Consider the following 17,307-nt stretch of genomic DNA (forward strand, 5'->3'; position numbering starts at 1 on the left):
AGAGACCCTGCAGCAGACTCAGGATTGACTGGTGAGATTATATCTCTTGGATGGTTTCACAGTGCCTGGGAATTCCCCAGGAAGAGCTGGAATCTTTAACTGTGGACAGGAAAGTCTGGACTGACCTGCCTCTGAGTTGTCCCCGAGACTCTCGCAAGGAAAATTTAAAATGAAATGAGATTATGTAGACAAAGTATTTTTATATCTAGTCTGATAATGCATTTGCGTCTAAACCTGTTATAATGTTACCCTTTGCCTTCAACTCAAGCAGGAATTGAAAGAAATCAGAAGAGTTGTTTGAAGTGCGTGCTCTAGTCAAATATCAATGTATATTGCAAACAAAGTAGTGGAATTTGTAACATTAAGTGGCTAGATTCATTTTTGTCTTCAGAAAATCCCTTGCATGTGGATGCTTAATGTATTCTGCCAGGAAGACATTTATTTTTAGAAATGGCTCTCCCCTTAAAGTATAGTGATGCGTCACTGCTTGGAGTATTGATTTTTTTCTGTTCTATAATAAATGAAAGACTTGCAGACATAAGTTGTTTCCATTTCTCTTGATCGTGCACGCCCATAAATGAGCAAGTGATTTTAGGTTGCATATTCTGTCTTTTTAATTAACAAAATAGTCTTGATGATTTAAGCAGGTAGTCTGTTAAAATAGCATTAAATCTTATTCACAAATGCTATATTCATAGCTAAAAAAGAAGGAGCTCTTAAGGAGGGATGAAGCAGAAGATGGGGACAGCATGCTTTCTTCAGCAACTTCAGATGCCGGAAGTGCAAAGAGGAAAAGGTATTTAAATAAAATAAAAAAAAATAAAAAAACCTGTGATGCTTGTTACTAATGAAACAAAGAAAAAACATTGTCTTTTGAAACTTAATTTCTGCATATAAAAATACATTTGCAGAATAAGTTTGCATTCGTAAGGTTGTGTAAATATAGTATTTATTACTTGGGAATATAATTTAGGTTTAACAATCCAATCCAGCTGAACCCAGAAAATGGCTCTCAAACAGCTAGAAATAATTTTGGCTTGTAGGAGGTTAGGTAAGTCTCTCATGTCTTCGCTTCCTTGGTTTAATGTATGTAAAAAAACTGGTACATATTCATATCAGTAATTAATTGAGGACTCTGAAATAATTTAATGTTTCTTTAACACAAGTTATTTTAGTACATTTTGCAGGTAGTGAATCATGTATAATTTAACAGGTATTAGACAAAGCTTCCTGAGTATCTATAATGTAATTGTAATCCTTCAGAGGCAGCCATCTAGTTAACATCCTAATAAATAAATATGATCATATGACATAATCATATTAAACAGTATTACAAACACTTTATTGAAATATTGTAGTAGTTGGCTAAATTTTGGTGGAAGAGGGAGGAGCTTCCATTCTGGTGAGTTAATAAATAGGTTAAAAAGATCCTTCCCCTTTTTTTTTGTATACATGTCAAGCATATTGTACTGCTTGTTGATTTTTGATTGGACTGCTTTTTATCAAGAGGTTTTTAGGGTATCATGTATGTAAAACACATAAACCTCTTTTTTTATGTTGATAAAGTTTCTGTTTTCTGTATAAAGTTTGTCAATTTGTTACATTTGCCACTTTCTATTAGAGAACAATAGTTTTAGAAAAGGAAAATTAAATCTTCTCACTTTTAATATTTTTCTGCATATGACATGTTCAAGCACTTTATTGTCATTGTGTAACACAACGAAATTACTTTTTGTGATAGCCCCAAGGTGCATTTAAAGAAAAGTCAAATAATTCCAAATATGTCGTATACAGTGTTAAGTAATCAAGTAACCAGAGCAAATTATTATTGCTCAAAGTACAGAGGCATAAATTGTTATTGCACCTGTTAATGAATAGTACATTACATATTCCATATTGTAATACATTAGTATATTGCACATTACCAATATAGCTTATTGCACATGTTCAATTAAAAATGATCTCAGACTGAGGATATTCAGAGTTCAGAGAGTTTATGGCAGATGGGGAAAAACCTATTTTTTAGTCTGTTTGTGCGTACACGGATTGACCTAAAGTGTCTTGACGGGAGGAGCTCAAACAAAGATTTTCCGGGATGAGTTTTGTCCTTGAGAATGTTTTTGGCCCTTCTCACACAGTGAGTCTTATACAAGAGTTCGAGTGATGGCAGCTCAGTCCCAGTAATGGCCTCTGCTGTTTTTACGACCCACTGCAGGGCTTCTTTAGCAGCCTTCGTGCAGCTATTATACCTGCAGGCCATCATGCAGTTATTAAGACATGTCCTTATTTGCTGTATTTTAGTAGTCAACATTTAAAGAAAGAATCAACTTTTTAAAGTTATACAGGAATGCACTGATTGATTTTCAGAAGCTAATACACAAGAACTTGTATGTGCCTGATAAGGTTGTATGTCAACCTACAGTATATCGGAGTGCATACCACCCCAACCTAATTCAGTTTTAACAAGGAGCATCTTAAAACCAAAAACATCCCTTTTTTTTTTTTTTTTCTCTTATTTTAAAAATGCACCCCCATTTCTGAACAGTTCTTCAATCTGCATCATTTCTATATCACTTTATTTTACCATTTTCACTTTCTTACTAGCTTATTCATTATGATTGCTCTGAATTATTTTTCTGGTACCTTAAAAGTGTTTTAAAATGTAATAAACAACCTGAGCTCAACTAAAAAATACAAATTACGTGCTAATGTTTAAATTGCACTATAATATTCAAAATGGTCAAGATTTGTATACACTTTATGAATTTTTAAGAGTAATTTATTTCTAAATTAATTTTCTTCTAGTATCAAAAAGAGTACTAAGAAACACAGACTGAAGATTCTGTTCAATGCAGTAACAGAGGCACGGGAAGCAGTTTCAGGAAGGAGGCTTTGTGATCTTTTCATGGTCAAGCCATCCAAGAAGGATTATCCAGATTACTATAAAATAATTTTGGAGCCAATGGATCTCAAGACTGTTGAGCACAACATTCGCTCTGACAAATACCTTACTGAGGAATCCTTGATTGAGGACATGAAGCTTATGTTCCGAAATGCACGACACTACAATGAGGAAGGATCACAGGTATTGTAGATGTAACCCTTTCATTTTATAAATTCTAAAACTAAAACAATGCCACAACAGTAAAAAAAAATCTGAAAAATCATTAAGTGCATAAAGACTTATTTTTTCATTTTTTTTTCCTGTTTAGTTATTTTGTGAATACATTACAGTTCAGTTAAAAACAGTACTCTATTTTATTCAAGGTTAGATAAATGGATAGATACAGTTCAGATGCTTTCAGTTTATTTGTTAAGCTCACTTTTACCTGATAAAATTAAACATTTGTTGGAATGAGGGGGAAAAAGTATTGCATAAGTTAGTATTAGGCAGACTAATGAGAATTTGGTATATGTATATAGGTTTGAGCACAATAGTCAAAGGAGGAAGAAAGTGATTCTGCAAGTAAAGAAAATCAGTCTTGTTTTCCCATTCGTTAAATTTAAAATTATTGATGATCGTGGTTTTCATTTTTTTTCTGCTTCGTGTATTAATCATTTTTTCTTTACCTAATGCTTTCTGTTACTATATAGGTATATAATGATGCCAACGTGCTTGAAAAAGTATTAAAGGACAAAAGAAAAGAATTGGGACCACTGCCTGAAGATGATGATATGGCTTCCCCAAAACTGAAAATAAGTATGTTTTAATTGCTCTGCCTTAAGTGTCTGCTAAGAGTACAATGTCCACCAAATGTCTAACAAACAGTGGTTCTAGATTTGGAAAAGAGTTACAGATAGTCTAGAGAAGCTGGAGTTGATTAACAAGTTGAAGTTTATTTATTTCTTCTAAAACATGCTATATACTGTATGCATTTGCCATCCGAAATTGAGATCTAAAGTTAATCGCATTCTATACATTTAAAATATATCTTGTCCTCACTGGCCCTTTAAATTGTAGTCTGTGGGGCACAGAGGTAAAGCTTAAAAACTTACAAAATATGTCAATTTTTCAAGCTAAGACAGTTGTCGAGTATTGGTACACGTCTTGTGATTATACATAAATTGTGAAATAGTTTGTAATGTCATTTTTGAGTAATAAAATATTATTAGATTAATTTATTTTAGAAGACCAGCTGTGCCTGATAGCTCATCTTCATCTTCCATCTGCATCAACCTTTCATTCTGAGGATATGGTTTCCTCCTAACAGACCAAATCACAATGAACTGTTTGTGCGTGCAAGTGGTTTTGTTTTGCTTTACTTCTGTATTTACATGAAAATTTGCACAAGCAAGTAGAAAATATATCCTTACCACAATAAAAATATTACCAGAATTATACAATAGAATGTTTGCACCGAATGCATCCGAAACTCGTAAGGGCTGATAAATACTCAACAGCTGTCTTGGCTTGAAAAATGGATTATTTGGCAAGGTTTTTAAGCTTTTCTTCCGTGCCCCCTATTCTCAATTGTAAAACACCAGAGCTGGAAATATATATATTTTTTTAATTAAATACAAAGCGCTAAACTTTAGAAAACAATTTTGCTTGGCAAATGGATATATACCATGTTTGTGAAGAAATAACCTTGACCTTTACAATTGCAAATTCATCCTTTAATTTGTAAACGGTCAGTACTCTTATATAACTCAGCAGTGTTGTTTGGGAAGAATTACCATATAAGAAGTGGAGCTGAATGACGAGTAGACCAAAATAAGAATTGGAGTGCAGCAGGTTAACTTTAGAGTGAGTTTCATTTGTTTTCTTGAGTTATTAGCAAAACGCACCTTAATAGATATAGTCTAGTCTAAGCATTGTACAGAGTTTTTTTTGTTTTATTAAGTTTATCTTGTGAATTTTACATAGGTGAAAAAAAAAAATAGGTATTTTTTTTTTTTTTTTTTTATATATATATAGATGTTTTGTCCTGTGCCGTGGGTTATTTTGTATTCCAAATTTGTTTTCTATTTTTGAAATTTTTATAATACTATACACACTTTAATCTTGCATTTTTGAGATAAACAGTAAAAAACTTTTTTTTTCATTCTGTATTAAACAAGTGAATATTTGGTAAAATTAACATTTTGCTTGCAATTTATTAATTTTTTTTCTTTTGTTTGAATTATAATAATATAGGTAACAAACCAGTACATTTGTTTGTGTCTTCTTTTTATATATTCCAGGTAGAAAAAGTGGTATATCTCCCAAAAAATCCAAGTACTTGACTCCTTTGCAACAAAAGCTGAATGAACTTTATGAAGCAGTGAAGAACTACACAGATAAGCGGGGTCGCCGTCTAAGTGCCATTTTTCTTAGACTACCCTCTCGGGCTGAACTACCAGACTATTATGTAACTATTAAAAAGCCAATTGACATGGAGAAAATCAAGAGTCACATGATGGCCAACAAGTTTCAGGATGTGGATTCCATGGTGGAAGACTTTGTCCTCATGTTTAATAATGCTTGTACATACAATGAACCTGAATCTCTGATTTACAAAGATGCCCTGGTACTCCATAAAGTGCTTTTAGAAACTAGAAGAGACCTTGAAGGAAGGGAAGATTCTCACGTTCCCAATGTTACCCTGCTGATACAGGAGCTGATCCATAACTTGTTTGTATCTGTGCTAAGCCACCAAGATGACGAAGGACGCTGTTACAGTGACTCTCTGGCAGAGATTCCAGCAAGAGATCCCACTAACTCCAATAAGCCTTTCTTGAACTTTGAAATAATCCGAAAAAACATTGAGAGTAATCGGTACAGGAGGCTTGACGTCTTTCAGGAACACATGTTCGAGGTTTTAGAAAAAGCTAGACGACTAAACCGGTACGATATTTAATAATAGTAGTTAAGTTGGTAAATAAATCAAGACTGTTTTAGTTTTGTTGTTTTTGTTTTTTTTTTTCTCCAAACCACAAATTAATCTTATACATAAGCCATTTAAACCCTTTTTCATTAGCATACCAATCTGCCTGACCTTTCCCAGCATGCCTTGTTTCAAGGAAAAGCCATTACACTGTACTTGGGCTTATCAAGGTTGTAAGTAGGACAAAAAATGATTTGTGAGTAGTAGTTTTGTGGACAGAACTGTCTCTACATTTCATTTAAATGCTATCCACAAGGTACAATAAATTATTTGTCAAAAATATTTCAAATTTTAAGAGTTCTTTTGTCGCATTCTGTTTTTCAGCACATTTTTTGTATGTTTTACCAAACCATGGCATCTAATTAATGTTCCCTCCTACATTCTGATTCCCACTTGAGCAAGCTATAATATATTCTTAATTTATTGAATTCTTGTAGCAAAGTATTAAGCATTTCTTAGCTGTATTTAGAATGGAACATTGAAATAGGGGAAAGGGCTGATAGCTTTGAAGAATTATGAGTGTTTTTATTTGTGTATTTTCCTCATTTCAAGAACTGACTCGGAAATTTTTGAAGATGCCGTGGAGTTACAACAGTTCTTCATTAAAATCCGAGATGAGCTGTGCAAAAATGGCGAGATTCTCCTTTCCCCAGCTCTTAGCTACACAACAAAGCATCTTCATAATGATGTAGAAAAGGAGAAGAAAGAAAAGCTACCGAAAGAAATGGAAGAGGATAAACTTAAGAGGGAAGAAGAAAAGAAAGGTACTAGTAGTTCTAACTGATTACTTTTATCCCCATGTAGTAGATGATTCGTTTTAATAATCAAAGAGTCACATAGTATAATTGTCTCCTTATTTTTAAAAACTGATCACTGAGACTTGTTCATGTATACTTTGCTTCAGCAAGAGAAGGTTTAATTTACAACTGTGTGTTAAACAATCAAATGCTTTAGTCATTGTCGTTGCACTGACTGCGCTATTTCTGTGTCTAGCATTCTGACAACTGAATGCGTCATCGTTTTACTTTGATTAAAATTTAAGTATTGTCATTCAGTTTTTTTTTTTCTTTTATCAATCCGTTATCCAACCCATTATATCCTAACTACAGGGTCATGGGGGTCTGCTGGAGCCAATCCCAGCCAACACAGGGCACAAGGCAGGAAACAAAACTCGGGCAGGGTGCAAGCCCACCACAGGGCACGCACCCACACACACACCAAGCACAAACTAGGGACAATTTAGAATCGCCAATGCACCTAACCTGCATGTCTTTGGATTGTGGGAGTAAACCCACGCAGACATGGGGAGAACATGCAAACTCCACGCAGGAAGGACCCGAGAAGCGAACCCAGGTCTCCTTATTGCAAGACAGCAGGAAACCCACACAGACACAGGGAGAACAGTTAGGTTTCTAAAACAAAGCTGTACCTTTTGTAGAGGCGTACACTCCCAAGAAATATCAGTTATTTTGTCTTGCACAACACAGTAAGTGACAAAACAAAGAAAATAATCAAAAATTACAGAAAAATGCTGTTGAGACACAGGAAGGAAGCACGTCATCAGAAAAAGTGTCTCTGGTACAACAAGAATATGGTTGTGTTTCTTGCCTGTTGCCAGATTCCTGTCTCCTTAGCTTTGCCCAGGTAATTTGGTTCTGAGAAAAGGTCCAAAGACTGGATGGCTTGACCGATCCCAACACAACAGGGTTTAGATGTTAAATCATTGTGGAGAACATACAACCAGGAAGTAGCTGGGTGTGTCGGCTGCTCTTGATGTCGTCTTAGTCAGATGTTTACAAGAATTAGTCCAATAAATGATGTGATACTCTATGCACCGTTCTTCCTGCATCTCTAATGTTTCAGAATATTCAGCAAGTTTTTTTTTGTGCTTGACTTGTTTTATAGTTTGCTTCTAAGTGCTGATATCTTCTTCACAGCTTAAAAATCCTTGTGTATTGTCTGCAATAACAGTAGAGTGTTGTACTGTGTTAGCCATAGATTGATACAGGAGAAAGTAGGGTGAAATGACATTTCACCCTACTTTCTCTTGTCTGTAATAAGTAATAGTAATCATCTGTGTGTATTAAAAAAAAAAAAAAAGAATATATTCCCAATTAAAGCATAATCGTAGTAATTTATTACTATATACAAGCAGGCAAGGTATTGTTAGTTTTAAAAGCTAATATAATTTTGAAAGTGTTGGTACCTAAAAAAAAATAAAGTACTATATAACATTATTTAGAATATTGATTATGTGACATACCAGGTAAAATGAGAGCTGCTACTTATCCTGGCAGAGTATTCCTCCAACACACATTTGTTATCTCTGTTTTGATTTCTGCAGAAGCTGAAAAAAGTGATGATCACACTGGAGGATCGTGGCAATCTGGACTTCAGCGTACATATAGCCAGGATTGCAGCTTTAAAAACAGCATGTACCATGTTGGGGATTATGTGTATGTTGAGCCAGCAGAACCCAACTTGCAACCCCATATAGTTTGCATTGAGAGACTTTGGCAGGATGACACTGGTAAGTAAGTCAGCAAGAAAATAACGTCTACACACCAGGGACACTCATGAAAAGTGTTAAAAAAAAAATTCTTATTATTGTAATGGACATGACAAGCTTAGCATTTTTAGAATAAATATAAATGGTGACTTATTCATTACTAGGGCTAGATAGATGTTCAGTTGTTTTTACTTTACCACTACTAACCTTTTTTTCCCATTTCAGGTGAAAAATGGTTGTACGGCTGCTGGTTTTACAGGCCAAATGAAACCTTCCACTTGGCCACTCGCAAATTTTTAGAAAAAGAAGTGTTCAAAAGTGACTACTATAATAAAGTGCAAGTCAGCAAAATATTAGGGAAATGTGTGGTTATGTTTGTAAAGGTAAACACTATTTACTTTGCTCCTTTCAGATCGGCTACTTAAAAGGAAAATAAAGTGAGCAGGGTTAACTGCAAGAGATGTGACTGATCAACACATTATGTATTCCATTAAAGCATTAAAGACTGTCAAACTATGAAAATTAAAAAATATTCAAATGTGGTAAAAAAAAAAAAAATAGTTAAATATATCAATATTCCAGTAGCACTCATTGATTCAGTCAGTCATTATTATATATAGAAATTAACATCATGCACTATTGCAATGCTGAAGTATATAGCAAAAACAAAATTAAAATGTCCAATATACTGTTACTGCAAATATCATCATGCGTAATGTTTCATGCTATTTGTTGTTAGTTTTTTTTTTTCCATTCATTTATTGAATTAATTCTGTTTTCTGCTGCCAGAAGGGATACTGCTCTATTGGGCCCTTGAGCAAGGCCCTTAACCTAAAAATTGTTCCAGGGGCGCTACACAATGGCTGACCCTGTGCTTTGACCCTCAAAGGTCATGTAAAAAGACAATTTCCTTTTGGGGAAATAACAAAATATATCAAAATCCAAAAAAAAAAATCTAGTTTATGGATTGTGTTTCACTTTATTTCAGATATTGTGAAAGACATTTTGTCTAAAGATCATACATATTACACTAAAGAGAAACAATTCACAGTAGTGTCTTTTATTTTTATTTGTTTTCAGGAGTATTTCAAGTTGCATCCAGAGGGGTTCAGGGCTGATGATGTATATGTCTGTGAGTCACGGTACTCTGCCAAAACAAAGTCATTTAAGAAGATTAAAATGTGGACCATGCCACTGAGCTCTGTGAAGTTTGTTCCACGTGATGTGCCATTACCAGTGGTACGAGTGGCTTCTGTCTTTGCGGCTGCCACCAAGCATGATCAAGATAAACATTCTGAGGGACCTGAGGAAGGCAGAGGATTGGATTCAATCAGCATTATTGATAAGGTGTGTTTAAAAAAAAAAAAAAAAGTTAATTAAGTTATTAAACATTTAAGAATCCATACTTTGTTTCTGCCTAGGCAATATTGTATAGAACATTCCACCTGTTGGGTAAGGAATTAAAATAAGTAATCAGAATTATTTAATATGAATATGTATTGATAAGATAAATCGGAAACATGATATACTATGGTATATCTGCACAGGTGCTTGGTGAAATAACTACCATATTTACTCGTGTACCTCACGCCCTCGTGTAAGATACACGCCCTAATTTTTACAAAGAAAATTGCGAAAAAAGTTTTGCCTCGTGTATCATGCGCATTGTGATTGTATAGGAAGTGTTAAGAGAAAGAGAGAGAGAGAGCGCTGTCAAGCGAAAGTGTGAGCAAGCAAGCTCAAGCAGAAGAAGTCAACATTACAGAATTACATTTCCTCATGTAGGATGCACACCTGATTTTTCTAATGCTAATTTTCGGGGAAAAAATGTGCGTGTGGTATATGCGTAAATACGGTAATACAGAGTTAAAAGAAAAAAATATAGTTAATATGTCTTTGAAAAATTAATGGTGTTTTACTGTGTAAGGTATGGACATCCTTCAGTATTAAAAAAATGAAATTTAACACAAACCTTAAATTATTGATTTCCAATAGTTATCTTAATTCTCATATTCATAGTCTGTGTGTGTGCATTTATAGATACAGACTCCCCACCATGTTTTAATGTCTGTTAATAATACAGGAGATCTTTATGAGACAAAGAGAATCTTCTCCTGCTGCATTCACGGTGTTACACAACACAGACATCGTGAGCAACAAGGGAATGTTCTGATTTCATTAAATTAGACATGAAGTTCTGTCCAGCTTTAAGTCTTCAGTTTGACCTACAAGCATAAAATGTCACAAACCCCATCACATGTAGTAACAACAACATTTATTTATATAGCACATTTTCATACAAAAAAATGTAGCTCAAAGTGCTTTACAAAATGAAGAATAGAAAAATAGAAGTTACAATAAAAAATAAAAACAAGTCAACATTAATTAACATAGAATAAGTAAGGTCTGATGGCCAGGGTGGACAGAAGAAAAAAAAACTCCAAGACGGCTGGAGAAAAAAATAAAATCTGTAGGGATTTCAGACCATGAGACCGCCCAGTCCCCTCTGGGCAATCTACCTAACATAAATGAAAACAGTCCTCTTTGGATTTAGAGTTCTCACGGAAGGATTCAATGATGATGGTCACGTGGACTTCTGGCTTTCAGTCCATCAATGTTGGATCATCATGAGGCTTTGAGTAGGAAAAAGAAACAGAAGAGAGAGTAGGGGTCAGTACGGATTTTAGAGCCACTATGAATAGTTATTATGATGAATTGAACATGCAGAGTAGCACTTCATCATTTGATGTTAGAGTTCCAGTAGAGTATGAATCACAGCTATACTTACTTTGAGCACGGTCAAATGGAGCTATTTCATTTGTCATTTCCAGTTTCTTAATCGTAGTTCTTGAAGTTTTCCCACAGGTGATGCATCTTTCCTATTTGCTTGGTAGTCTTGGTGAAATGCATCGATAGCACATTACTCACTTTAAACCTGAAAACTGCCAGGTTCAACATAAGAATTTACTGACATTTAGTTGTTCATATGTTCAGAATGGTCCAGCAATTTTCTGAACTCAAGAGAGTTCACAGGTTGAGTGGGTTGCTAACAAATATGCAGAAATCAGTATGATCTCTCTACAAGTTACTGGGTCCTTATTTGTCACCAGTACAGGGTACATTGAAATTCTTACATGAATGTTGTGTCACTGCTCTCTGGCACCATGATTAGTTAAAATTTTGTAACTACCTTACATTTTAAAACATCTACCTTACCTGAAACTTTTCAGAGCCCACTTTACAAACACTATCCTTAATTGGGATACATATTTGTCACATTTTAATAAATGACTATAAAATTTGAAGACGAACAATGGTTGAGGACTACATTCATTCTTTATAATGATATACTTAGTTACAGAGACGATGAATGGTTTAAAAACAGCAGAGCCAATAAAGTTCATTGGGGATTTGAACACATCTGTCCCATCTGAAAGTAACCAGGCTTAAAGACGTATTGCATGGCTTTGTGGAAGAGTGAACAGTTTCAGTTTCCTGATATTTAGGTTAGCTATTTGAAAATATGTACATAACAGCAAGTGTGTTTTGTAGATTTTCCTAAATAATTGCCTAAGGTGCTCATGATTTACTTGCATCAGTATCTGTGCTTCTCTCACATGTGACAATTATATTTTGTGTAAGATCATTTTAAGTTGGTTTTCACATGTATTTTGACATGAAAGAACAGCAGGAATAATACTTGGTTTAGAAATTTCAAAGTGCAAATTCTCAGGATTCTTGATTTCTCATTGTTCATACCTGCATCAATCCTGAAACATACCTATACATTTCTGGGCTGTACTATATAAGTAAGTGGGCCTTTGCCATTTATGCAGCAGTTCAATGTCCCTGATGATCAGCCTCAAGCATTGTAGTAAGCCCACCCATTCTAATCCAGGCCGAAATGCAACTTTTGTCAAGGGGCATTTGCAGGTGATTACATATGTAAGATACAGGCTTTCACTACAAAGCTGGAAGTAGTTTGAAATGAATAACTTCTAACTGTTTGATGTATTATGTTTTGGGAAGATGTGCATGGTGTTTATCATCTCTTTGGTCCTCAGGCTTAATAATAATAAGCACTGACTCCACTAACCAGCAGTAGACATTTTCCAATACTGTGTGAATGATGAAAACACTGAAGTCTTCTCATTCACTGCACCTGTGAATAGTGCACACCAAGAAAGTCTACATTTAAAAATACAGATCACTTATAACCGCCCACAACTGACGTGTAGCATTATTACATACCAGCAAATGGACAGATTTGTGTTTTATATACTTTCTCTGCTCTGCTGCTGCTGCTTTTTTTTTTTTTTTTTTTTTTTGTCTGTCATTTTCTTCCCTCTGGTTCCTCAGGACAAAGATGACGTTTCCGTGGACATGCCCAATGGAGAACCTGGCTGTGTATATTATGAACAGCTCCGGTACAATGACTTGTGGCTCAAGATTGGTGATTGTGTTTTTATTAAATCACATGGATTAGTCCGTCATAGGGTAGGGAGGTATGTATCTTTAAGTTTGTAAAAGTTTGTGTTAGATGAATATTTTTTTTTTTTTTTTAGATTTCTTTTTAATGCATAATCATTTTTTCTTCAGAATTGAAAAGATGTGGGTCCGTGATGGAGCTGCATATTTCTTTGGCCCAATTTTTACTCACCCAGAAGAGACTGAACATGAGCCAACTAAAATGTTCTACAAGAAGGAGATTTTTCTGAGTAACTTGGAGGAAACCTGCCCCATGACATGTGTTATAGGTTTGCGTTAATTTTGTTATAGTTTTTAATTACTTTTTAATACGAAAGGATTAGTATTTTAATATGATAATAATAATAATAGTGCATTTTATTTATAAGGTACTTTACATTTGTAGTAAATCTCAGAGTGCTACATAAAAAGTTTAAACAAAGGCAAAACAAGTTAAAAACGGAGATAAAACAACAATAATTAGTCACATTCTTGTTAATATGCTTTCCTAAATAGAAAAGTCATTAACTGTTTTTTAAAACCGCCCACAATCTGCTGTGTTCTCGGCCTCTCTGGTAGGGCAGTCCAGAGCCGTGGAGCAGCCACTGCAAAGGCTCGGTTACCCATTGTACGAAGTTTGGCCATAGGGAGGGGAGGCTGTAGGTATTTGCAAAATGGAGGTTTCTTGTAGTGGATTGTAATATAAGGAGTTCCTTAAGATATTGTGGAGCATTTACATGGATACACTGGTGAGTAAGCAGACAAAGTTTGTATTGAATACGGAGGTGAATAGGGAGCCAATGAAGTGACCGAAGGATTGGTGAAATTTGTTCATATTTCCGCACCCTCATCAGGATACTTGCAGCACTATTTTGAATTTGTTGTAGCTTTTGAAGGCTCTTGTTGGGTATCCCGATGAGGAGTGCATTACAATAGTCCAGCCTGGAGGAGACAAAGGCATGAACCAGCTTTTCAGCATCACAGAGGGAGAGGCAGGTACAGAGTTTGGCTATATTTCGGAGATGCAATTTTACAAAGGTGATTAACATTTGTATCAAATGACAGATGGGAGCCTAACTTGATACCCAAGTTTGTAACTGAAGGGGAGAGGGCAATGGTACGATCAGAAAAGGAAATATAATGAATGAATTTGATGGGGGTACCAATTTTTAAAGAGCTTCAGTTTTGGTGCTGTTGAGCTTGAGGAATTTCTTGGACATCCAAGCCTTAATCTCATCCAAGCAAGAGTAAAGAGTTAATGGAGGTGTAAGGGAGGTTGAATCCAGTCTGACATAGAGCTGCATAACAGTGGAATGAAATTCAATGCCTGCCGATGATGTGACCCAGGGGTAGCATATAGATGTTGAATAGGGTCAGCCCAACGACTGATCCTTGTGGGATCCCACAGATGATAGTGTGGTTTTAAATGGTTTTATTTCAGGTGACTACCTGTTGAAGCTCATCGAGAGAATCCCAAGTGTGTGCAAAGCAGTAATCAGAGCAAAGGGTGGCTATTTTGAAGAAACTAGAATATAAAACATGTTTTCAGTTATTTCACCTTTTTTTAAGTACATAACTCCACATGTGTTCATTCATAGTTTTGATGCCTTCAGTGAGAATCTACCAATGTAAATGGTCATGAAAATAAAGAAAACACATTCAATGAGGAGGTGTGTCCAAACTTTTGCCTGTACTGTATATAAGTGCATTTTATTTAGTAGAAAACACAAATCGGCATAACTGATCTGCTCCTTACACCTGTTCAGTTGTGATCCTAGTTCCGGTAATGAGGTAATATTCTAGTTCTAGTTATAATAGCAGGGGTTAAAAAAAGTGAGAACCCATTAAACTTTCTTTTTTTTTTTTTTTTTTTTTAAAAACAACTAGAATAGTAAACAAGAACACAATGTTTGTCACAATTCACATAGTCTTTTCTAAAGCAGTTCCCTACTGATGATTATTTGTAAAGCTGGACTTCTTCAGTATTGGAGGTAACTTCAGAGTATGGATAAGAGAAGAATGTCCTGCATGAGGTGAGGTCATCAGTAGAGTCTCTCAAGATTCACTGCCTAGAACTGTTTTAAATTTATTTTAATAACATTGGTTCTGGTATAGATAGTGAGTAGACCTGTGTCATTTCCAGACAGCAACAAAAATCAAAGGATACCACAGGCTGGGAAAATACAGCTTATGCAAAAACGGTGCATGCAGGCAAGACAAATCTTAAATGTAATTGCAGGGTGGTCACCTACAGTGAGCGAATTTTGAAAGGGTTTTAGGGGTTTATGTTGATGCAGCATTGTCTCCTTCACCAGAAATTGGAAAGGCAAATAAATAGTTAGGTTCTGTTGTAAAATGTATTAAATGTAAATCAAGTGGAGTGATCCCCATGCTGTAAAAGAAATAGCAGAGAACTTCAACCAACTTCATTTTTAGAGTAATGAGCATTATCTGTTCTGACAGACAGAAGGAATTAAACCCCTTGAGCCTTAAACAGAGAAGACCACCTGGGGATTAAATCCAAATCTTTAAAAATCTTGATAAAGCTGATGCTGAAACACACCAGTAGAAATAAAGGGCAAGTGCATTCCAGACAAAAGATCGGCAGCAGTGTTTCTCGAAAAGAGTCCTGAGAGTTTGGAACAAACAAGGTGAAGTGGTAACCGTGACAACTTTATTATAAAAATATTTATATATCAGACTGAAAGACTGAGCCAACTAAAGTATTAGCTAACCAAATGAGCACAGGGAATTAAATCATCTCCTGTTGTTTGTCAGAATGTTGGTGTTCTTATTTATGATATTTATATAATTCTTCCAAAATAAATGTTTTGAATAACAGTATATGTATCTGTTTTAACTTATGTTTTTGTTCTTACATAGGGAAATGTTCAGTTTTATCCTTTAAAGACTACATCTCTTGTCGTCCTACTGAGATCCCCGAAGAGGATGTCTTGGTTTGTGAGAGTCGGTACAATGAAACTGAGAAGCAGATGAAAAAATTTAAAGGTCTCAAACGATTCTCCCTCTCTGCCAAAGTTGTAGATGATGAAATCTATTACTTTAGGTCAGTAATAACACATTTTTTAAATGGGTTTTTAAAAAACTATTTGTTGGACCTTAAAACTAATTATTGTAGAGTTCGTGCTCAGTTTTGATAAGAGTTTATCAAACAGCTAATTTTGTGTGAAAAAAGTATAACAATTTTTATTCATCAATTCATTTGCACTTTTTTTGTTTTGTTCTGCCATTCAATCATAGAAAGGTTTGGAAGGTGAAATGTGTACCACTCTATTTATATATATAAAAAAAAAAAAGTGATGGTAAATCTCTATTAATAAAATGTTTTAACTCTAAATTCTAATATTTTTAACTGTCAGTGCATAAAGAATTTAAGCTGTTTATTGCAGGATATAAAGGCATAATGAAAACTTCTAAAATAGCCCTGCTCCCCAGCAAAATATTTAACAGTTTATCCAAAGTGTCTGGCAAAGTACAAGATGAATGTGAATGTTTTTAACAAGTTGGAGCTTTAGTAGTTCCAGAAACCTTTTTGTTTACAGTTATTTCCCCAGTCACACTGTCTGTCTATGGCTAAACAATACTGAATTTGTGGAAAAAAATTATTCAAAATAGATGCAAGTGTCTCTGATCATCTACAAAAAGAGAACTGCTGGAGCTGAGCAGCTGTCTCATATAATCGTAACATCATAACTTGCAGAACATGTTTCCTTCTTCCTTTATGTGATTGCTGCAATAGAAGTACATATCCTGATCTCATCTCCAAAAATTAACATGATTTAGTTGATTTACTAAAAATAGTACTGTACTGCTCTTTGTTTTGCACTGTATGAACAATGTGATTACTTTAATTGTCTGTCTATGTATTCTTAGCTGCTTATTTTACTCAATACTCAATATAAAAATTCATAGACACAAAAGTGCTGGGCCCATTGACAGAGTAGGTGAATTTCTCCCATATGCCACAGAAGGAAGTGAAAACTGAATCTTCTGCAGTTATATACACCATTTTGTGACCTTGATGGCTATCCTAGGTCACTTTATAAATAGTTACTACCATATTTCTACATGAGTACTAGCATGTGAGGCAACCATCTGGTTGCCATGTATTGAGTCAGTGGTGGGGGAGTTACTTAGCAGTATTGTGGTTTACAGTCTGATGCCTAAATAATTTGGGGGCATGCTTCATCTAACCCTATGATCATCCGAGAAGGAAATATTATGTTAGGTCTCTTCAACTGGATGTGGGCCCTCCTCACTTGCACGTCTGCCTCGGGGCATTACCTTAACCCCACTTAGTTAGCGAACGAGAGAACTACTTCACGGATTTAGATCTGGTTTTTTTCTATAATTTGCTTGAACATTCCGGTTGATTTTGCGACTTCTCATTGCGCCAAGAATCATAATTCACTTGCAGGAGCGGTATTTTTGCACTAATCTAAG

At 35.0% G+C, this 17,307-nt stretch overlaps 1 protein-coding gene across 6 annotated transcripts in view; it reads left to right on the forward strand.

Annotated features, from left to right (window-relative positions):
* The window catches only part of pbrm1 (polybromo 1), a 45,321-nt gene that overhangs the window by 13,779 nt on the left and 14,235 nt on the right, over nucleotides 1–17,307 (forward strand). For all 6 annotated transcript variants that reach the window (XM_039772956.1, XM_039772959.1, XM_039772957.1 and 3 more), the window contains exons 13-23: nucleotides 699–796; nucleotides 2,806–3,085; nucleotides 3,595–3,700; nucleotides 5,185–5,827; nucleotides 6,420–6,631; nucleotides 8,212–8,397; nucleotides 8,602–8,759; nucleotides 9,457–9,723; nucleotides 12,736–12,881; nucleotides 12,976–13,133; nucleotides 15,727–15,910. In XM_039772956.1, the coding sequence (XP_039628890.1) occupies nucleotides 699–796; nucleotides 2,806–3,085; nucleotides 3,595–3,700; nucleotides 5,185–5,827; nucleotides 6,420–6,631; nucleotides 8,212–8,397; nucleotides 8,602–8,759; nucleotides 9,457–9,723; nucleotides 12,736–12,881; nucleotides 12,976–13,133; nucleotides 15,727–15,910 (2,438 nt within the window). The remainder of the gene's footprint in view (nucleotides 1–698; nucleotides 797–2,805; nucleotides 3,086–3,594; nucleotides 3,701–5,184; nucleotides 5,828–6,419; nucleotides 6,632–8,211; nucleotides 8,398–8,601; nucleotides 8,760–9,456; nucleotides 9,724–12,735; nucleotides 12,882–12,975; nucleotides 13,134–15,726; nucleotides 15,911–17,307) is intronic.

The sequence above is a fragment of the Polypterus senegalus genome, chromosome 12 (assembly GCF_016835505.1).
Source record: "Polypterus senegalus isolate Bchr_013 chromosome 12, ASM1683550v1, whole genome shotgun sequence".
NCBI classification, from domain to species: domain Eukaryota; kingdom Metazoa; phylum Chordata; class Cladistia; order Polypteriformes; family Polypteridae; genus Polypterus; species Polypterus senegalus.